Raw genomic sequence first — 21,639 nt, 5'->3', positions numbered from 1 at the left:
TCCCTATATTCCCCCCCCCCCCCCCACCCAAACCACAAAAACAGCTCCTTTTAGTTTAAGAAACAATTAAACCAACACATGCACATTGCACCAGAAAAAAAAATCCGAGGTTGTGGTTGTTATGTATTCACAAGAAGAAAAAAAATCATAATCCAGTTTAAATTTGTCTGATTTTTTTTTTGTAAATGGCTGCATTGTTTTACTGTGTGTAAACAGAGAATGGCTTCCTGCTGTAAATAACATATAGTTTAGCCTACAGGCTCCTGAAGAGGTCCTAAAGTCCCCGTTCAGCCCAAAGCAGCAGCTTGCAGCACGGTAGAGCCCACAAGACAAGATTTTAAACAAAGATCCCATTTTGCGGCACATTGCAACCTTCCCTTATCGCATCGTGAGGGGTAGTCAGATTGTACTAAATTATGTCCAACCAAGGCCCCTTGGATCCGTGGATTAAGAGATTAAAGTGGACCACTGGGCAATGCATCCCCTTTCCCCCCCTCATATTACTCGCATGATAATTGCCCAAACTGATTTGCACTTTCACAAAAGCTTGTAGGGACTCTTTGTAGCCGGAGCGGAGCAGACGCTGCAGCCCCTCAGAAATACGACTAATGCCGACTACATCAGACCGAGAAACAAATGCAGAGCTGAGGACAACAAATTACAGGCTGCGGTATTTTTTTTTTTTCTCTCCTTGAGAAATAAAACTCCTAACGCCACATCAGCAAAGCCTCACTGTACACTGCATCCACACGATTCCGCTTGATGGCACAAAGTAAGAATAAATATCATCGCCTTTAAAAGCCTCGTTTCGTCAGAGGCCTCCATTCCATTCAGCTGCTCTATATAATCAAAAGTCTATACTTTTACTGCGCGCAACATATTGATAAAACTTTATTGACAAAATATTGACAATTACATACTTCTTGGAAGTATACTTTGTGTTAAAATTGTAGCAAACTTAACACAAACACAAAAATTATTTACATTCTGTAAAAGAGGGTTTAACAGAAACATTAACTTTTAGCATTTCTGTACATGGAATACGCTCAGTGCTTGGAGTTTTTTTTTTTGTTTTTTTTTAACTCTCATTTGTTGCATTTAGTCCTTCGTGGCAACTTTCAGTGGAGGGTCAGTCCTGACAGAAGGCTGCGTGGGGCCACAGCGACACATTTGTAAAGCTTTAGGTTAAAGGAATGTCCTGATACCTTCCCTTTAAGTACTGGATCTGTAGTCTGATTCACTTTTAGAAAGGTTTTTGTTTAAAATCGAAAGTCAATTTTTGTACTTTTTTTCTAAAAAAAAAAAATAATTAAAAAAAAAACACTATATCGCAGCACCGCTACTTCATATGTTTTCACAATCACTTTTACACGAGAATCATTAATTAAAGACTGCACAGTTTGTAAAAAGGAAGAAGCACGACATCTCTGTTTGAAAATAGAGTTGAAAACAATTTTTTTTTTCTTGGTTTGAGAAAAACTTGTCAAATTAAAAACAACTACCAGGGGGGGAAAAAAAAATTATACCATGCAATTCAAGTTTTACAAAAGCAGTTTGGTGTTTTGGTATCTTGAGTGGAAACGTTTTCTGTTTAAAAAAAAAAACAAAAAAAATTCTGAAGTGCAAACGTCCAATATGAATTGGAGAAAAAAAAATGAGGTGGTGGTAGATGGGAGATTGTGGTGGAGGTTGGTGCGTCGGGTCGGTGGACTGAGACACTCAACCTGGGTCCTTTGGATTGACAGACCCACGCGGTGACAGCAGTGCCACCAGTCGGGTTTCTCTCACCCTCAGCTGCCGATCTCCGGAGATCTGAAATGTGACATTGGCTTTTTACCCCCTCACTGTCTCTACACGGCATCCGTTATCCATGTCCTCCTTCGCTCAGACGCTTATATAGTCTTTTTTTTATTCTTTTTTTTAATCGTCCGATGTGACATCGATTTCCTCTGGGCTCCCCCCCTGTTTAGTCGCCATTCTCCACCGGTTTATGTGATGCGATCCTTTCTTCTTCTGCTGAGACTCCGAGCCCTCCTCCTCCAACTTCTGTCGCTTGAACTTCGTCCTCCGGTTCTGAAACCACACTTTTACCTGCAGAGGCGGGGAAAAGAGAAAGAAAAGGTTTTAAAAAAAAAGAAAAACCTGGATCAGTGTCACGAGATAAACCGCGATTGGCACAGTGCATAAAACCACACGTAAAAGGGACGCGTTGTTTTTGGAGCAGGGCTCAGTACAAGCAGACAGCGCTGCAGTGGAAATAAGAAGGTGAACTGTGACCTGCAGTCGGTGATCACAACAAACAACCTCCGGGATAAACAAAGATCAATTCTATTCTCATGAAAGTATGAATCCATTCATTTAAATCCTCCAATTACAATTGTTAGTCCAATATCCATTCAACGCACAAACGCCCTCAGCAATAATACAAATGAATATAAAATTAAATAAAGTAAAGTATTTTTAATTTGCCAGCATTTTGATTCACAATGTGATTATTTCTGCCAGCACGCGGACGTTAAAAGAAATAAAGCAGTCGCATGCACGCCACTTATTTAAACACAGAGTTTCACACACTCCTCTAAATGGACTCAGCTCTGTTAAACGGTACCGTTGGGAATTAACAACATCTAAATCGATAAAAAGCTCTGCTCCCTCTTTGTCACTCTGCAGACCCCTTATTTTTTTGCTCTTAAACGGCAACTGAGGTGCATTTAATAAGCCTTCAGTGGGCTAATTAAAGTAGGTGACGGTTCATTTCTCCCTTCAGTCGCTCCAAAGGCCCCGCCGTCCAAAGGAGACAGAGCGGACAAAAGACAGCGGCTGATGGGCTCAAACAGCATCTTAAATATGGCAGGGGGAATTCACTGAACCCGCCTCGCTCTTTGTATCGCCTATCCCATAAAATGGTTAACTGGTTAATTTGCCCTCCATTTTGAAAGGCAACATTCTCCCCCCCAAAACAAAGTAATTCAACCCCTCCTGAAATGAGGTTAGGCCTATACAATGACAGTGGATTTGATCCAACAGAAAGCCCCTGTCTTCGATTGACAACGTGCATTTGTGGACCCCGCTGTGTAGAAACAATTCGGTGGCTGATTATTTGAGAGGATTGCTCTGCTAACTATGTGTATATTCTTTGTTGTCATACGAGACATTCATTTTATAAAGCGGCCTGATTTTTTAAAAAAAAGGCTCCATGACGCACAGTGCCACGTTAAAGGAAACATAACATATAGTCCACTGCATCAGCCATAATGTGAGGAATATCTTTTTTTTTTATCATAACAATAAAAAAGGTCTGCATGACTCAACACACAAGGAGCACGTCCAAATAAAATGATCGTATTGTCCCGTTGATAGAAAACGACAGGACGTGAACTTCAATGTTGAGTAAAATACAGTGTTTCTTACCTGAGTTTCTGTGAGGCTAAGGCTGTGGGCGAGCTGTTTTCTTTCTGCTCCCACCACGTAATGGTTTTTCTCAAACGCGTGTTCGAGCCGCAGGAGTTGCGAAGGTGAAAAAGCTGTCCGGATTCTTTTGGGCTTTCTGGCCAGCGCGTTGTGCAAAAGGAAGCTCTCTGGACTCGTTTCATTACCTGGGAACGAGCAGAAAACGAGGATCCGTCAGCAGCTTTTCTCTGACTCTATCAGATATTAACATTTCCATAACCACCAGCAGGCCTGCACACAGCCATGAAACAATAGTCGACTGAGGGCAGACTGTAAATACGGCGTGATAATAATGTCTGAGGAGAAGCCGGACACAAGTCTATGGTTTGGTAATTTAGCGAACACGTATGCATTTTAAATAGCTGCTTATTGTAGACTTTCTCCATCTAACATCTGTGAGACCACCGCGTGAAGGAGAGAGGGAACCCGCACAAAGGTATAATCCTGGGCCTAATTAAATTAGTGAAAAAAAACAGCCTTTGTAAACAAAAGGTAAAATGAAATAGCATGAACACGTTTAAATAAACAGCAACCACAAAAAAACGTAGGAAATTAATTTTGAATTCATTCCTATAAAATGTATTATTTTTGCTTTTATTTGTCAGAAAAACAACAAATAATAACAATAATAATTACAACAAAATAAGCGACCAAAGGAAAAAAATATATAAACGAATTATCTTAGTGAAACTTCCGGCAGGCCAAGTCATCTTAATACAATTTGAATTACCCCAAATTTGACTCATGTCAGCCTTTAGAAAATTATCAAAAGACTGCCAAATAACCACCTAATTTTTTGTTATTTTTCAACCACTAAAAACTAGAGTGTGTATTTTAGTTCAAATGTGAAATACGTCTGTGAAGTAAGCAGCGCGATACATTAGTTCGTTTTTTTACGCATGGATCCAGCTCATATATCCATTTAAGCTGCAGGACCAACAGTGTACAAACATGTCAACATTTCGAGTGGTCTTTGGTGTCCGATAGACATTAAAGGCAGCAGGCTGACACAGGAGCCAAGTCAACAATTGTTTTTTTACACTCCAGTGTTTTCTTTTTTTAAATTTTATTTATTGCAAATGAGGGAATACATTACAGGTGTATTTTTGAAGGAGAAAAATCCATTACATAAGTGTCTGTTGTGGCCTGAGGATTTGAAATGACTGCCTTTAAAAACGGCTCTGCTACAGTTTCGCATATTTTTTTTGGAATTCCTTATACATCGTGCTGTCTGAACTGATGGAGACACAGAGAGAGAAAGCAGTCCAACCGCTCGGCGCAAAAGAGCCAAACGAAGCATTCTGATAACTTACCTTGAAATCTGTGACCCAAGTACCTATATCTGTGTAATAACCAGGGGTAGAAAGTTGAGGGGTCCCTTTGCTGGCTGGCAAAAAGAGGGTGCGGACTGTGTGAGGATGAAAGCGGGTGAGCCAGCGCGTGCGGCGGGGCCACCGAATGCACCGGGACGGCGGAGTTTTGCTGATGAGAGACCGCCTCGGCGAACACCAAGTCCGGGTTAGAGTAGACGCCCCTGCCGCCGGAGTGAAAGCCGTTGAGGAAGGGGTTCATCTGGCCAGAGTTTGCATAGCTGAGAGCCGCTGGCCTGATGGGCTCCTCGTTGCGGGACACCGGTACATGATTATCCTTCGCCACTAAAGACTCTATAGTAAAACACCTCTTGGGTGTAGGTTGAAACATGGTCTGATAGTCCAGATTCCCCAGTTTAGGTTTAAAGTGGTCGTATGGCGCTCTCAGCTTAAAAAATACTCCACACCCAAAGAAAGGGGGAAAGTTTCTGCGCAGTAAATAAGTTGGGGGGAAAAAACGCGGCGGTGTCGGGAAAGCCCAAATAAAAAGTGCTCGGCTACTCCCAGACTAATCCATGGATGTGATCGTTTTCCTCGCCCGGGTTCGTGCAGGCAGATTTGTTAGTTCATGAGCCTAATTAGCGCTGCAGTCCCATAAACAGCTTCCTCTGAAGGCTGTAATGGCATGGTGATTGGTCGCCGCCGCTGCTGCTCGCCTTAAGGTGGAGAAGGGGAAGACGCTTAAAAAGTGCGTCAATGGGAAGCAGGGGCGCGGAGAGGCGGACTCGAACGCGCAACACGGAACGGATTCGTCCAGAGAGGAGCCCCCCCCCCCCCACACACACACACGCACACACACACACGCGCACACACATACTCACGCGCGCATATCTCCAGGACATTTAACACACTCGTCTGAACCAAGCTCAAGGTAGCCTGCTTATTTTGAATTGAAGGGCTATGACAGCTTCAACCTGTTTTTTTTAAGGGAGTGCATTTATTGTTAGCAAGTGATTATTTTTTATTATGCACAACAATGTTGTGCAAACATCAAATCAGCTCTATTAAAGTCTATTGTCGACGCTGTGCACGCGGAAATGTTCAGCCTCAGTTTTATCAGTCGGCCTTCATTTCTTTCTCCATTTTTTGTTCCTGTTTTTTGTTTTTTCTGACTGGATTCATATAGAGAAGCTGCTCTTGTTTCCTCCCTGCTCGTTTTTTTTTCTTAATTTTTCTTCAGATTCTATTAGGATAAATTTCAAATTGAAGACTCTTAATTTCTGCCGGCTGGGATGTCTGGGAGACACCGGGGACACAAACAGGCTTTAGATTTAAATAGGGGACACTTTCCATGAGGACTGACGACAGTCTCCAACACTCAATAACACCTCCCCACTAATGAGTCGCTGCGTGTCATTCAACGCAAACATGCTCAGGTGTTTATTGGAGTACAGCTACCTGAGTCTGCAGGCTGTCACCCCGCACCGAGGGCCTTCAGAAAGAAATAACACACACTGATAGCACGCGGAGTTACAGTCACGAGGCTGCTGAACTGAATAGATGCATCCCGGAAAAATGAACAATGCTATGTGCTGTTTTATATTTTATTTTAATACAATTTGTATATTGTGTTTGCATACTTTTTCAGACATCAGAAAAAAATAAAGTCGCATTTTAAGGGACCACATAGAGATGAATGGTAAACATAGTGTGTCAGATTATTATTATTAATTGTATTTTTATTTTCATTATTATCAGGCTATTATTACAAAGTATCGTAGCTTACTTCGAGGATGCATACCACGTCCATGCAAAGCGTATCGACAGGTTTAAGTGTATGTGCGCGTGTTACAGGGGGTCTGTTTGGAATAAAACACAAACTAGACTGAAAAGGGTTCGCAGAGCTGTCAGAGCACCAACAGCTCCACTACACGTAACACGCTACACTTAACGTCGTAAAAAACGGGTCAATCTAGATCGTTGTTATTATCGCTAATCATTGGTGGCTGTTTTAGATGTTTTATTTGAACGCGCCTGGTCAGTTCATTAAGGTAAAGCCTTCTCTGTAATATCACCTAATACATATAAATGTCTTACCCATGACGCACATTATCAGTATTACTATTATTATTAGCGTCATCATTATGACAGTAAGCTATGTCGGTCCAAGTCAGCCAAATTCAAAGCCTTATGTTACTAAACGAGCATATATTTAAAGGAAAAGTTCATCATGGTTGAGAATCATTTTTTCAAACATCTCTAACATGTTACATGGTTTTTGATAACCGACTGCATTGTGACCACTGACTTCTAGGCAGAGTTCACTGCTGATCATGAACCAACACACCTCCTGCTCTCCCACGTGAAGCGTGTCCTCTCTACGGAGCTTCATCGACCTCTAGTGGCAACATACTGGAAGTGTGGTTAAAACCGGATCTAACCCTTGAAAGCAGAGATCCAGCAACTCCCCACGTGAAGACTTTCACTGGTTGCACTTTCCAAGTTCGGCCAGTTGGAGCCAATACTATAAGTGTTCGGGGCTGTACCTGTTCTTTACGCTAAGCTTCAACCTATTGACCCCATTGTGTGCCCCAGGCGGTTTATCCTCTGACCCCCAGTTGGGCTAAGTGGCTTAGTATTGTGTACCAGACTATATTTAAGTGTGCTGCAATCTTCAATGGTGTTACAGCATTTGAGACCAAATTAACAATAGGTGGTGAACAAACATCTTTATTAATAAAGGCTATATTTGTACACATGCAACCCGGTTTGATACCGTTAATTGCAGCAAGATAGAACCACACACTGGATATCAGGCGAGACCAATTGAATACTCTAAGCATGCACATCAAAATGTTAATTCCACTGGTTCAGGTTAAGAAGCGTCTGAAACGTTAGATGAAGAGCAGAGATCACTGAAGCACATGACAGTAGTCATTGCTATTACAAGAGTGGTGGATCTGTGGCAGAACATAACATCATGTATGTAGAGTTCATGGATTTAAAAGAGGCCGTTGGTGATGCGCTGAGTCTGCAGTGGAAGTTTGAGCAGGTACATTGGTTTTCAGTTTTAGTCAATTTCACTTTTTATTGTAAGGTAATAACACTCCTGACCACTGGGCGCAGTCACGTGTACATTGGTAGTTTGCGTGAGACCTAAGTGCACACAAGTTTATTGGTTGATGGTGTTTTGGGTGGTGAGGAGCCTCTGGTTCAAAACAGCTGGAAGTCAAATTTAAGATTAATGGAAAATAATTCCCAGGAAAACTACTGTCTACAAAGATGTCATACAAAGGAATAATCCACATGAGTATCAGAAGCGTGTGGCCATTACTTCACCACTGTGGCTAACTGACTGTTACTCAGCGGCGCACAGTGGTCCAGCCGTCATCATCCGTCTTGTTCTTGATGCGACGAGCGTCTTTGTCACCACGCCAACCCGCATCTCCCTCAGCCTCACGCTCCGCGTCTCGGGGCCGCTCCTCGCGCTTCTCCTCACGCTTCTCCTCGCTGCCACGACGCCAAGAACCTCCTTATGAGGAAACAATGAAGCTCATTAGAACATGTTGACTTTACAACTCGAGTTCAGGAGTTTACATATGTATCCTCCCTGGTATCTTTTTAAGACACTTGCCATAGCGGTAATAAAGGTGAACAGCGACCTCTGCTGGCCGATTACAACACCCCCACATAGTGTATCCCATCAGTTTAGACAAGATAGTGCTAAATAAAGTTCACACATACTTAAAAGTGATTTGTTCCATTTAGTTACTATTTGGAGGCTCTCAGGATAATTGACAGTTGTGTCAAGTGCGCCTGATGACTTCAACAATGTTTGGGTTTGTATCCTGGATGTTGCTGAAGGTTTTGTTCAACCATAAGCCACATTTCAATAAGAACGTGACCATTTTTTTTATTATGGCAAAAAAAAGAAAAAGAAGTACGTCCTACAGCCTTTAATAATGTCTCATATTTTATGTAAACTGTTAAGGTGTATCAGTGATATGGATGTTAGGGTTATATCTAAAACCACGCTCTGCTTACCCTCCTCTGACTCTTTGGGTGGGCCTCTGACTTCACCGTCATCCCGTCTTTCTCTGTCAGGGCGCTCAACATCGCGGCGTTCCCTACGAGGCTCACTGCGAGGCTCATCGCGGCGCTCGACATCGCGGCGCTCGACATCACGGCGCTCACTGCGAGGCTCATCACGGCGTTCCTCGCGGTCAGTGTCCTCTTTGCGAGAGTCTCTCCAGCAGCTTCCTCCTTCCTCTGCACCTGCCCTCCTCCAAGTACTCTCCTCTCTGTGAAGAGAGAGTGACAGCGATTAACATAACTGTGACCCATCGCAGAAAACATGAATATGACATACTCTCCATTTATTACAAAGGCATAGGTCTATCAGGCCCACCTGACCGGACGGTCTTTCAAGTTGTCGCTGTTTTTTTCCTCTCCTTTATCGTCCTCTCGGTCCTCACTGGCGTCATTGCGGGGAGGACCCCAGCTGTCCTCTCGGGCCTTCTCCCGCTCACGCCAACCACCTGCAACTGAAGCATTTGTTCATCATCACATCACATTTAAACACAGAGCTGCTCATCAGTCTGCTTATCGAATAAACCCAGTCTCCAGGTAGATTAGAAGACACCTCCATCACTTATTAGCATCTGAACGGCTACATTCTTACCAGATCGGCTCAGGGGCTTCCAAGGTTTCTCTTCGTCGACGTCGGCACCACGACGTGGCCCATCGTCCATGCCTCTCCTTCCACCTCTCTCGTCATCTCCTCCTCCTCCTCTTCTGGGACCCCAGTCATCATCAGCCCCACGCCGGGAACCCCTGGAGTCATCCATGCCTCTACGGGGACCTCTGTCATCATCAAAGCCACGCCTGAAACCGCCGCGGTCATCATCGAAGGCACGCCTCGGGCCACGGTCGTCATCAAAACCTCTGCGTGGAGCACGGTCGTCATCAAAACCTCTGCGTGGAGCACGGTCGTCATCAAAACCTCTGCGCGGAGCGCGGTCTTCATCAGCGCCGCGGCGTGGGCCTCTATCATCTTCGAAGCCTCTGCGGGGTCCTCGGTCATCACCTCCCCTGCGAAGACCTTCTCGCCTGAAGCCTCCCTCTCTATCCTCTTTCTCCTCGTCACGGCCCTCTTGTCTCCATTCCCTAGAGAGAGCACAAGCACGGTTAAGAGGAGCCTCTCATGGTTTAACAATAACAAAAGTAGGATGAGATCGAGTTACCAAAACCTACCTGTCAGGCACAGGACGACGCCACTCTGAATCACCCTCCGTGCGCTTCCTCCATCCTCCTCCTCCTCCTTCCTCCTTCTCAGTCTCCTTGTCCTCCTTCTCAGACCAATCCTGAGTAAGCAAACCATATCAATCAAGACACACTGTGCCATTACATCAGTGTCACTCAAAGGCCTGTGGACTTAATTGGTCCCGACAAGGCTTTAATGGTTTAGCCTGTAGTCCACTACTCTCCACTCAGTCCTTCAACTTATGCAACAATATATTCTCCCTTCCATCACACCGCCATATTGGGGACGACACGATACTTTATGACAAACTATTGTGATCCATTGTCTTGCATTATGTTACCGATAGATATGTATACGTATTGCAACTTAATGATGCTTAAGTGTAACGTTTACTCATACTCTGAATGGTTTAAATACATTTCACAATGCAGTAAAATAAGTTACATATGTCATTCTTTCTATTCTAGACAACGTGGTATTAATTTAGTTAATGACCACCCCTTTATACTTGCATGAATATTCCACTGAACGTCAAGCTCAATAACTAGCTTCTGACCATCGGATAGGAACGATGCTAGTTCGTACCTTGGCTTTCTCCTCAGGGGGGGCTCTTTTCTCCTCCTCACGGCGGCGTTCTCGCTCCTCGATCTCCTGTTGACGAGCACGCTGCTTCTTTTCCTGCTCCTCCAGTTTGCGCAGACGCTCCTGGTACTCCCTCTCCTCCTCCTCTCGCTGCTCCTGTTCCAGGCGGTCACGCTCCTCGCGCTCTGTAACAAAAAGCAGAAGGTAACGTGTTCAAACTTTGACGGGATAAGAAGGACATGACATACTCAGAGTGGCTGCCACGATCAGAAAACATGTTCCTGACATTTCCTTTGTCATGTTCACCTTCCATCCAAAAGTCACTGAGGCAACTCTCAAAACAAACACTTTAACCACAGCTGCCACAATGTCCTCCTGCCTCTCGTTCATGACCGTCCCAGTGCACATGTGCAAACCAAAATGAATTACCTTTCTTGAGTTGCTCCTCGTGGATACGCTGTGCGTCTTCCTCTTTCTGCCGGTAGAAGTTGTTACGCCTGTCCTCTTTGCGCTGGATCTTCCTCTCTTCCAGACGCTTCTTCCTCTCCTCCACCAAGCGTTCCTCGAAAGTATTCAATTTTTCCTTCAAAGACAGAAAGGAGAATTTGAAACCACTGTCAGTCATACAGTTATTCTGCCACTCTGCTCTAGAAACAGTATTGGTTCCGTGCAGAAGCCATTACTGCGGTACCAGCAGGGGGCACTGAAGTTCATCTGCATTTTAATTCTAACGCCCAGGAGTTGTTGTGTGCTCGAACAACCACAAGGTAGCATCTCTGAGCAAGGTGAGCCATGAAAGCGCCTTTGGAATCCACTGACTGTATATGACGACAGGCGTTGGCAGGCAGACAGCTGATGCATACCGGTTCCTCGCCGTGTTTGAGGTGATGCAGCCGTACTGGACTTCAGGCAGCTTGTACTATGCCGATGCTCTTACCTCATAGATGAAGCTACGGGCAGCCGTTATTTTGGACAAGAAGCTTTCTTTGTCCTCCATCATCCTGGACATGCGCTTCTTGTGCTCCAGAGCTTTCTCCCGTTCAACTTTCATGTTGCTGATCTACAAGAAAAAGAAAAGACAACATATTAAATGCTAGATACTCACCTGGGTGTATTCAATTTCTTTGATCTATGTATGCAAGTCGTTTTTAAATACCCTTTCTTCCTCCTGGAGCTCCCAGAGTTCCATGTCCTTGATACGCTGCTCTTCGTAAGCCTTTTTGATCAAAGGAATCTCCTCGAGACGCTTCGCCCTCTCAAAGTAGTCAATCTAGAGAGAAACAACGATTAGTGTCCAATTCACACCGAGCTGACTGATATCTTCACTGGTGCATCACTTAGTTACCTTCTTCTCCTGGTTCTTCAGACGCTCCTGAAGTTCCCTCTTCTCCTTCTCCAGCTGCTCCACCTGCTTGGCCATGATGAAGTCAGGGTCCAGCTCCTCAAGGTCCTGTACAAAACACATTTGTTAGTCTCACCGTTTCACTTTATATTACAATGGTATATTTCAGCAATATGGAATTCAACCTAGAGAGCAATCTACAGTTTACCTCAATATCAATGTCCTTGAAGGCCTTGGCTCCGAGCTCAGTCTTCTTGATCTGCTCCAGCCGCTCACGGACAGTTTTCTTCTTGATCTGCTCGTGCTCCTGCATGATGCGCTCCTTCTCCCTCTCTTTGGCCTCCTGGCGCAGACGCTCCTCCTCGGCTTTGCGAACCTTCTGCATCTCGGCTTCCCGCTGCTCCAGCTCCTCCTTCTCACGCTGGATGTTCAGGCTCTCCAGGCGCTCCTTACGCTCTTCAATGGTCTGTCTGCGAGCCAGGATGCGCTGGTGATCCTTGCGGGCATTTTTCAGATAGGCAGCAATGGCAAGCTGATTCTGCTCCTCGCGCTCTTGCTGAGAAACGACAAAAACATCAAACCGCAGCTTTGAGTTGCAGAATAGAACACGGTGCCAAAAGACAGAGTTTAATACCACATGGAAGCACATGCATGTGTCTGTTAGATTCATGTAGGTACTGACATCACTGATCAGGTGCCTCTGTGTGTCTGATTAGGGGGCTCAGTAAGAGGGTAAACTCACCAGGATGGAGGCAGGCTTGATGACCTGGATGGCTTTGGCCAGAGAAGCCGACATGGCGGTCAGCTGGTTCCTGATCTGCTCTGAGGGCATGTTCTGCAGGAAAGGACCAACGGGTGCGTCCTCTTTGGTCGAGTAGTTCAGGTCGGAGCCAAAGCTCAGAGTTCGGGAGGTGTGGTCTATACGGACCTTCAGGGGAAACAGAAATGTCAGATAAGTGAACACTCAATTGTAATAACACTTTTGTTGGTTTATAAGTAGTTATTTTATCAACTCGTTAACGCATAATCTCTTCTGATCTCGGTCTCACCTGCAGATCACAGTGCCGGGCCGCATCCACAATGGAGCGCTCTAGTTGGAAGGCGTCCACAAACGGAACGAGGGAAGCCAGCCGGGTGAACTCGATGCTTTGATAGATCTGTGCCACCTATTAAAACGGATGAAGAATGATGAGAGATCTCTACCATTACGTTGTAGGGGTGATTTAGGACAGCACTGCAGGGGAATCAAACAGGCTGGAGAGAATTACCTGCTGCAGGAGCCTCAGGATGGTGTTACTCTGCAGGTGAGGGACGTACTGCTGCAGATCAGCTTCCTTCTCTGCCTGGTCCTTCACCCAGTTCAGCACCTGATAGGAGAGCAAGTCTGTTAGCGTATGCTGGGCTGACCAATGAAAGTGAATATTTTAAGAACTGCAATTCACACTCTAAAGATGGATTGTATATTTCCCTTGGCAGATTGTTTACCTTGGTCACTCGTCCGCTCAGCTTCAGAGGATGAAATTCGACTTCAAGCCAGTTGTAAAGTTCTTTTATATCCGGTACAACATACTGCAGCAAGTTGAACCTCACCTAGAATGCAAACATAAAGATATAAATTTCTGAAAACATCTTAATTAATTAACAATTTTACAAGATCAGGTTAAAAGCTAAATTTCAAACACTCGAGAGCTTCTTTTTTTTAAATGACTAAAAAGGGATTCAGGGTTAATGTTCAACCCTGAAACACCTAACAAAGCTTTCTTGGGCAGATAAGGTACCATATCATTGATGAGACTCTGCCGGGTTGGTGGAGACTGCAGGCCCAGCAGGGTGGCCAGCCTGCGGTGTTTCTCTACAATGATGCCGTCCATGTCCAGCAGCCGAGCAATGTCAGTGCGCTCGGGGGTGATGGGAATGGACAGCGTGGCCAGGAGGACTCTGGTGGACATCCTGAAGATCCAAAGCGAGCGTCATTAACTGTTTGGTCTCCACCAGAGACACATTTGTGCACTTATCTACAGATAATGAATACTATACCTCTGCATCTCATCTTGGGTCAAATTCTTACGCATCTCCCTTGAGAGGTGATAGAGCCGGTGGAGCGTGCAGGCGTGGAAGAGAGCATTTCCAGATTTCCAGAACACAGTAGACACCTTGTTGTAGTAGTTGGCCATCAACTGGGGTTTGGGAGGCTTCTTGGAAAGAGCAAACAGGCCGTGGATGTCTTCAACAGCCTTGAATGCTTCCTGGAAAAAGACAAACAACGCTACATTAGTAACAATATCATGTCCACTTTGACCATGAGTCACATTTTTATTGAACTGGAGGACAATATAGTACAATACTTGTGTTTCATTTTTCTACAGGTCATACACTATATTGTACAATAGTGTTGACTACTTTCCAAAGCGTTTCGAAAATATGATATACATTTACAGTGCATTTAAACGTGCATGAATGATACTATCGTCCTTAAGAGAGATTTAGTGTTGGGTGGACGGACCTGCCAGAGCTCCATGCTGATGGCGCTGTCCAGCTGCACCAGACGCGTCTCCAGGTGCATAGACTGACTTTCGGGGTTGTTCAGGTTGATGGCCGTGCTCTGGTTGTGGTGCCGCTGGATCTGACCCAGATGCATACGCAGGTTGTCGCACAGCTTGCGAAATTCTGCTTTACGGGTGTACTGAAGGCAGAACTTGAATGCTGCAGAAAAGACGACCAGGCATTATTTACAGCATTTTGTAACATTCAACATGTCATTTACGGCAACTTTAATGATCCACACCGTATAATCTTATTGAAATTAGATAAGATAAAAGCAATATATACATTGGAATTAAAATATATACTGTATATTGGGACCCAGTAAAACATGTATTATTACTAGTTAAAAATGACAGTGTTCATCATGTTGTCATTCAGCAATGAAAACAGATTACGTGTAGAACATTTTGTTGACGGTAACTTTAATACGGCCTTGAAAAATGTCACACTTGGTGCAGACGATTGGAGAATAAATGATTGCGAAATGTTCTGAACAAGGTATTCAGTGAGTCTCTACCTTGCTGAGCGATGTCATGGTACAGGCGCTCCACCTTGGAGTTGTTCCTCAGCAGGTCCAGGCACTGGCGGTAGGACTCCCACAGGAACTTCACCCAGGGAGTGAGAAGCAGGCGATCGGTACGATCCTGAGTGTCCTCTCCACTCACAGCACTCAGGAGAACACTGAAGTCACAGCAGGCTCAATGTTAATGATCCGTCTTAAAATGGTCATGCACATGTTAACTACCTTATACTCTAGGGCTGGGCAGTATGGACTAAAACAAGTGACACATTTAGGATATCAATATTGTGACGATGTTGAAGGGTTGGCTAGTGGTGCTTTCATTAAATATTTACACAATGAGAGTTATGATAAATAATCCTCACTACTGTGGATATTATGACTTAATGGGTGAAGGCAAATAAAACAGCTAGAACTGTCTTGCAGGTTTAGTAAATTACATAACATTTCTGTAATGCAGCGTTTAAAGCCACGAAAAGACAAAATGTGCAAATATTGTGCAATATTACAACATTAAGACAATATGAAGTCTCATGTCAAGATACGTCCTATTGTACCTTCAATCATCTGACTACAATAAGAAATCAATTTAGATTCTCCATCATGTTAAAGAGACACTTTTTATGCTTCAGAGAAACATAATTTCTGGATCTTACATTTGAGCCTACTCACCTTTCAGGAGTCTGGATGTTATCCAGATCCTCGATGTCCAGGACCATCTGCTGGGACTCCCCCTTGGCTGTCTCAGTCTTCTCCTCCGCCAGCTTCAGGTAAGCCCTAACCACATCCTCCAGGGATTTGATATTCACCTGAAAGCAACGACAGACATTAAACGAACTCCATAAAACTACAACAACTACTCGATCTGGGCAACATCGGCCGTTTCTCCTCACACACCTGCTGGCAGATGTTCTTGTACTGGTAGAGACCCTCCTTAGCCAGGTGGCTCTTGCGGAGATCCACGCACAGCTCCAGGTACTTGAGCATGATGGGCTCGTGGATCTTCTGCCATGTTCGATGTTTCTTGCTTTTGATGACATCGTACAAAACATCCAAAGCTGGCTGCTTCTTACCGACCTCAAGAAACTCTGTGTAAACACAAAGAGAAATGGACCAACATTAGCTCCATCGGAGGTTCACGGTACCGCTAACCGTATACATTTACCACTAAACCGTAACATCTCGCACCAGTCCCACAGCCGCGGTTAGCTACATAGCTGAATCAGCCCGACTGTGTTAGGCCCAGGGTGCTTGATGATCGGACATTAGCCTCAACGCAACAAGAATGGAACCGACGGCGCTAACAAAATTGACAATAAAGTCAGCAAAGAGTCATTGCCAATGACGTTTCAAAGTTATCACGTCATACACTGGCTTCCTAAACTATATTTCTCAAATGTCACTGGCTTAATCAATGGTCAGTCACAAACGAATGGCCCAGACGGTTAGCTTCACACTAACGTAGCAGTACGAAAGCGGTAGGGGATCCCTCGCCATTCAAGCTAACAGTTAGCTTGGCTAACCCCGCCGCGGCATAGTGAGCTAACTAGCTAACGCTAGCTAATGTCTGACATCTGTGAAACGTGAAGTTGTACTTCTACTCACCGTTCGCTCGTTTCAGAGCATTCTCTGGCCTTTGAAAATACGCCGGCATGTTGGCGGCGTTTTAGTGAAACTCAAATTGGCTAACTTGAGTGAATTTTGATCAATTTCACCAGTCCATCCACGCCACGCACTCACCCGCTGCAACGGTGCTGGCTGAGAAAGGATGAGCCTCGTGAGCGGCCTGGCTAGGGTTGCCTCTAGCATAATCCCCCTTTCACAGTGTCCACTTCACGAATAGAGGAAACTGAGTACCAAGGATTTCGGTTTTGTCTCAACTAAATACTACAATACATATTAAATGTTAATGTATCCGTATTCAGAGCGTCAATGTAGTCATTTCTAATTTCTGATCAAATCTTAATATGTATACTTTGTTAACTAATAATTATGTATTAATGGGTAATGATGTATGTGTTTTTGTGTATTTAAATAAGTGTTACTTTAAACGATTTGATACAGATACATGACAATGATAATAACAATATGTATTTGTCATATATTTTATACATGGTTACACATTGTTGCACAAGAGCCACTGATCCTCTGTAGCTATATAGCTATAAGTTATGTTGGAGTATTCTGAAATTGTTCTATCGATTTATCTGTATGCTGTATTTGAACAATACTTGTGAATTTTGCTGTCACATAACTCACTGATAAGTGACAATGGGTGTTGTTGTATCAAATGAATATAGTGTGTTAAATAAGGTGTTGTGAACTGTAACCTCACAAAACCTACTAAACGGGGGATTTCTACAAACCTGGCAGCGCTGGGTGTATAAAGGTCCCGTATGTGCTCCACTAGTGGTGTGTTCAGGAGGTAGCCCTCGTTAAATATGTTTTTTAGCAATCTAAGTAGGGTTCATACCATAGAGTCAACTGTATATACAAATGTTTATATATACCTTCATATTAGAGTCGGTATCAACAGATACTTAATATAAAATGATCAGGCTGAAAGAAAACAAGATCAGGACATTGCTGATTTTGTCTGAGTCTGTTTCATTAAAATAAGAAATGATTATAACATTACCAACATATAGATAGATTACTATGTTATTGTAACCAGCGCACACGTATCCGTTTATTTACATCAGAAGTGTAGGCAGCAGCATTTATTTTCATTTGGCGATTATTTTTTTTAAAGTCTCGTATAGTCGTATACTTTCAAGAACCCTGAACGCACCATTACGTCTGAAGTATCGCGAGCTATATGATTGGTTGTCAGCAGCGTGTCTCCACCCGCACAATCCTCCTGTCCCGGAAGAAGGAAGAGGTTTCGTTAAAGGGAGGACAGTCTGTTGACAGCAGAAATCACACCCAGGCCACTGAAAAGTTTTGACACATGTTCTGTCTTATTAAATCCGTCTAGCGTCACATTTGGACTGAGCGGGAGCTCTCAAGGTATTCTACGGTTAAATGAGCGTCCACAGATGAAGACGCTTGGCGTGTCATGTGCAGTTAATTTGTGACTCTGAACTCTTTCAGGTTATGGAACATGGCAGCAACTGAAACGCAGTTTATGTTAAGCGTCGGATTAATCGGTAAGTTTCCGTTCACAGGTCGTTTCTTGCCGCTCGGTTGGGATTTTGACGCCTCAGTACGTGCAGGAGAGTCACGTGATATCAGTGTGACCCAAAAGTGTTTCATCAGCAGTTCTTCAGGTCCCGCCTTGGTTCACGGTTCCTGCCTTTTAGGCGTTCCTAACAGTACCCCAGAGAACCCTGTCTGATGTGATGTTATATGTCTGTCCATCTTCTAATAGGTGATCATGTATGATGCCCACTTTTGGTTTATGTCCCCTCCCCCTCTGCCCAGAGAAAGATGTGAATGGAGACACACTGTGGGTGTGGTGCTTTCCCTCTGTGGGCTCAGACCTGAGGAAAGTCCTGCTCAGCAAGTGCTGTCTGACTCAGGACGGCCGGGATTTCCACACCTTTGTGTTTGGTCAGTTCTGTCGCACCTGGTACTACATCACAACCGTGGAGGTGCAGGAACCTACAGCACTAAACAAGGTACGGCGTGCAGAGACTCTGCTGTTATTATGACAAGAAGCAGCGAGAGTGCAGCATATTCAAATTTCTGACTTCTATTTTTGTCTCTATTATCTCCCTTCAAGGTTACTCATTTTTCAATAGTTGTTACAGCGAAAGACTTCAACCCTGAGAAGTATGCTGCACTCAGTAGAATACTCTGCAGGTACAGTGTTCAGCTCAAGTTAAACTGCTTGTGCACTTTTCCTTTAAGAGTTTTTTTTTTTTTTTTTATTTGAGTGTTGTATTTTTGTTTTTATCCAGGATGTACATCAAACATGGCAGCCCAGTGAAGATGATGGAGGCATATGTCACTGTCCTCACTCAAGGAATTTGCCAGAGTGATGAAAACGGTTCGTTTCTAATTAAGGATTATGATGTTCGGAAAGCGTACTTGGCTGGTTCAGTCAAAGGTAAGACGTCGTTAAACAGCAGTACTAACCCGCATTGTGTTAAGTCTGTCCCTTTGGTGACATAAGCAAGTCCTTCATGGGCGTTATTAAAGAAAAGCATATGTTTTATCACTTGTTTACAGGGATTAACCGCGATCTAATGCTGGAAAACTGAACTGAAATTGATTGTAGTTCATAAAAATTCACTTGAAACACAATCTAGATTCCTTCAGAGTAAAAGTGGGTCATCCTGTTTACTCCCATGTATCTCTACCTATAGATGTGGTGTCCCAGTTTGGTTTGGAGACCATCATCCTGTACACCGCTCTCATGCTGAAGAAGAGAATCGTTGTCCATCACCCTCGGATTGAAGCGTTGTTGGAGTTTACGAGGTGCTTTGAACGCTTCAAATTCCAAATATTTGTCTTGGAACTTGAATCAATTGAGACTATTGTCATCTGTTGGCAACTCTTCCCGTTTCCCCTCAAGAGTTCTGCCGACTCTGACGTGGCACAGGAAAGACTGGTCCGTCCTGCACCCGTATGTGGACCTCACTGATACTGAAATAGAGGATCTCAAGAAATGCCCCGGTGAGGCTGCCTCCTGGTTTGTTTATTTCTCCTCCTCACAGTCGGTGCTTCAGCCACCCGTCTGCACTGCGAGCTCATGGTGGGGGAATGAATTATTCATGCACCAATATGTTCGTTCTCTCCGCAGGCTATGTAGCAGGTTTTGTGGATCCGGAGGTGAGCAACAGATCGGATTTGTTTGATGTGTATGTGAACCTCCCAGACGGCGTCATCACGGTATCCCAGAGTGCCAAAGGTACCGTATGTTCAAAGAGACAGCAGCGTGTTTCCAAGAGAGCTTCGATTCTTGACTCATGCTAAGTGTCCCACCACAGAGTCCATGGCTATGGGGAAGTTGCACAAGGACATCGGCCACCTTATCGTCCAGTCTGCAGAGGATGCTGAGCGCTCCGATAGTCAGGTCATTAAGGTGAGAGCACAAATGTCCGTATTCAATCCCCAACTGTAAAACATGTGTTCCTGAATCTAACACGCCAACCACACGTCAATTCACAGGATATTTCTGTCAAGACAAAAGAGATCCTCGCCAACTTGGTGGCCCTGGCTGACAAATGTGAAGACTCTAAAATCACACTGGAAGGTTTAAAGCTGCATCATTTCCCTCCGGCGACGGAGAACTTCCTCTTTCATTTGGCAGCCGCCGAGCAGCTCTTACGGATATGAACCTGTTTCCAGACAGCGCGCTGCAGGAGGACGTCACTGTATGGACTCCGGCTGTGTTGCTCTGTATATGTTGGGGTGATCGCTGCTGTCTGGAAGGCTTGTGCACCCTCTCACCGCCTTCATGAGAGTGTGCACAAGGCGCTTTCTCACTGTAATCTTCACGTGGGGCTGGACTCTTATTCCTTAGTTCTCCATTTGAGCTCAATTTTTTTGTCTTAGATAAAACACGTTTAAAAAAAACCCCACATCAATGAGCCTCACTGCTGCACCGGCTGACATGTTGCTTCACTCCATGGCCGCTGTGGCTCATTTTGAGTCAGTTCTGCTGCCATAAATTCTCACAGCAGCAGCAAATATTAATCCGCAGCTGAAAATAGTACCCAGCAAATGCACTGTTTGAGATTACGTTTGTTAAAAATGACAGTGCCCAGCTGTTTTTAGAAATTCCCTGTTTTTTAATGAAAGTACATATTAGGTTTTTGTTTTTTAAGTCTGGCTTGTTCAGCAGGAACCAGCAGAGCCACAGACAGACAGATGGTCTAACTTTGCTGTTCATTTTAGTCTTTTCATTGGATTTGATGACAGTCAGAGACATATTAGATGATGCTGATTCTTGTCCTTAAACATCAGGAGTTGTGGACAATAAGGAGCGACAGTATTTGTCTCTCACTGTGAAATGGAGACAAATAAGCTGGTATTTGTTCAGTTGGCACATCCGATGATGGTGCTTTCCAGATGTAAGTTCCCACTCCACTCATATCACATCAGACATACAGACGTCCGTCCCTCCAATACGTACACAGCAACAGCAGCTGAAATGGCTCAGATGTAACAAGCAGCTATTATTAATGAGTTTGTCAATAGAAACTGCATTATACGTGGTTATCAGATCAACTGCAATAGAGACATGGTGTGAGTTTTTTTTTTTTAATTTTTTTTTTTTTTAAACTGTCTCATTTTGTATTTTACTAAAGACTTAAATACAAGGAAGTTGTTGTAAGAGGCTTTTTCAAACTGTTTTATAATCGTTAGAAAAAGAGCTGTTCCTCATCAATACACAACTAATCAAATAACAATCGGTGCTTCCATATCCACATTGATTTATATTTTCAATTTGTATCGTGTCGTACCGTTTCATTGATGTGTAATTAGCGCTGTTTTACAGCTGAGTACATTTTCAACCACATTGAAAAAAGGATGGTTTTGAGCCTCAGTATTTCAGATAAGACAGTGCAATACATAGCAGATGTAATATGTAACTTTGAAAACTAAATGTATTTTTCATGAATTGATGTAATATTTTGTATCTATGAAAACACGTAATATTCCAGCTAATTAAATTTAC

At 43.9% G+C, this 21,639-nt stretch overlaps 3 protein-coding genes across 3 annotated transcripts; 1 reads left to right on the top strand and 2 right to left on the bottom strand.

The window, feature by feature from the left end:
* Nucleotides 1-1,053: 1,053 nt before the first annotated feature.
* On the bottom strand, nucleotides 1,054-5,457 carry emx2 (empty spiracles homeobox 2). Its single transcript, XM_068718120.1, has 3 exons — nucleotides 4,764-5,457; nucleotides 3,412-3,596; nucleotides 1,054-2,091 (listed from the first exon to the last, which is right to left on the bottom strand). Exons 1-3 carry the CDS (start codon nucleotides 5,149-5,151, stop codon nucleotides 1,921-1,923), a joined length of 744 nt encoding a protein of 247 aa, XP_068574221.1. The 5' UTR covers nucleotides 5,152-5,457; the 3' UTR covers nucleotides 1,054-1,920.
* Nucleotides 5,458-7,472: 2,015 nt separating this feature from the next.
* Nucleotides 7,473-16,782, bottom strand: eif3s10 (eukaryotic translation initiation factor 3, subunit 10 (theta)). The gene is made up of 22 exons (XM_068726095.1): nucleotides 16,617-16,782; nucleotides 15,909-16,099; nucleotides 15,684-15,820; nucleotides 15,009-15,172; nucleotides 14,451-14,650; nucleotides 13,985-14,193; nucleotides 13,726-13,897; nucleotides 13,433-13,537; nucleotides 13,216-13,314; nucleotides 12,997-13,113; nucleotides 12,690-12,875; nucleotides 12,156-12,503; nucleotides 11,951-12,055; nucleotides 11,762-11,875; nucleotides 11,543-11,665; nucleotides 11,035-11,188; nucleotides 10,609-10,790; nucleotides 10,014-10,123; nucleotides 9,442-9,926; nucleotides 9,169-9,304; nucleotides 8,805-9,061; nucleotides 7,473-8,292 (listed from the first exon to the last, which is right to left on the bottom strand). Exons 1-22 carry the CDS (start codon nucleotides 16,663-16,665, stop codon nucleotides 8,123-8,125), a joined length of 3,813 nt encoding a protein of 1,270 aa, XP_068582196.1. The 5' UTR covers nucleotides 16,666-16,782; the 3' UTR covers nucleotides 7,473-8,122.
* A 1,113-nt stretch (nucleotides 16,783-17,895) lies between these two features.
* Nucleotides 17,896-21,633, top strand: dennd10 (DENN domain containing 10). The gene is made up of 10 exons (XM_068726051.1): nucleotides 17,896-18,020; nucleotides 18,105-18,160; nucleotides 18,435-18,631; nucleotides 18,736-18,815; nucleotides 18,914-19,062; nucleotides 19,322-19,433; nucleotides 19,531-19,631; nucleotides 19,759-19,866; nucleotides 19,946-20,040; nucleotides 20,127-21,633. Exons 2-10 carry the CDS (start codon nucleotides 18,115-18,117, stop codon nucleotides 20,292-20,294), a joined length of 1,056 nt encoding a protein of 351 aa, XP_068582152.1. The 5' UTR covers nucleotides 17,896-18,020; nucleotides 18,105-18,114; the 3' UTR covers nucleotides 20,295-21,633.
* The last annotated feature ends 6 nt before the right edge of the window (nucleotides 21,634-21,639 follow it).

The sequence above is a fragment of the Cebidichthys violaceus genome, unplaced genomic scaffold (genome assembly GCF_023349555.1).
Source record: "Cebidichthys violaceus isolate CVI_PGR_0920_01 unplaced genomic scaffold, fCebVio1.0.p SCAF_10, whole genome shotgun sequence".
Taxonomy (NCBI): Eukaryota; Metazoa; Chordata; class Actinopteri; order Perciformes; family Stichaeidae; genus Cebidichthys; species Cebidichthys violaceus.
Note: the sequence above shows the minus strand (reverse complement) of the source record. Positions and strands in the feature narration are given on the sequence as shown.

Bases quoted from the DNA above. Each gene is read 5' to 3' on its own strand.
- emx2 (XM_068718120.1), bottom strand. From the start codon at position 5,151: ATGTTTCAACCTACACCCAAGAGGTGTTTTACTATAGAGTCTTTAGTG. The intron at 3,597-4,763 runs GTAAGTTATCAG...GCTCGTTCCCAG, and splicing joins CTTGGGTCACAGATTTCAAG to GTAATGAAACGAGTCCAGAG. The intron at 2,092-3,411 runs GTAAGAAACACT...CCGCCTCTGCAG, and splicing joins TTAGCCTCACAGAAACTCAG to GTAAAAGTGTGGTTTCAGAA.
- eif3s10 (XM_068726095.1), bottom strand. From the start codon at position 16,665: ATGCCGGCGTATTTTCAAAGGCCAGAGAATGCTCTGAAACGAGCGAAC. The intron at 15,173-15,683 runs GTGAGTAGGCTC...CTGTGACTTCAG, and splicing joins AACATCCAGACTCCTGAAAG to TGTTCTCCTGAGTGCTGTGA. The intron at 11,189-11,542 runs GTAAGAGCATCG...CTGTCTTTGAAG, and splicing joins CCCGTAGCTTCATCTATGAG to GAAAAATTGAATACTTTCGA.
- dennd10 (XM_068726051.1), top strand. From the start codon at position 18,115: ATGGCAGCAACTGAAACGCAGTTTATGTTAAGCGTCGGATTAATCG. The intron at 19,434-19,530 runs GTGCTTTGAACG...TTTCCCCTCAAG, and splicing joins GCGTTGTTGGAGTTTACGAG to AGTTCTGCCGACTCTGACGT. The intron at 20,041-20,126 runs GTGAGAGCACAA...GTCAATTCACAG, and splicing joins CCGATAGTCAGGTCATTAAG to GATATTTCTGTCAAGACAAA.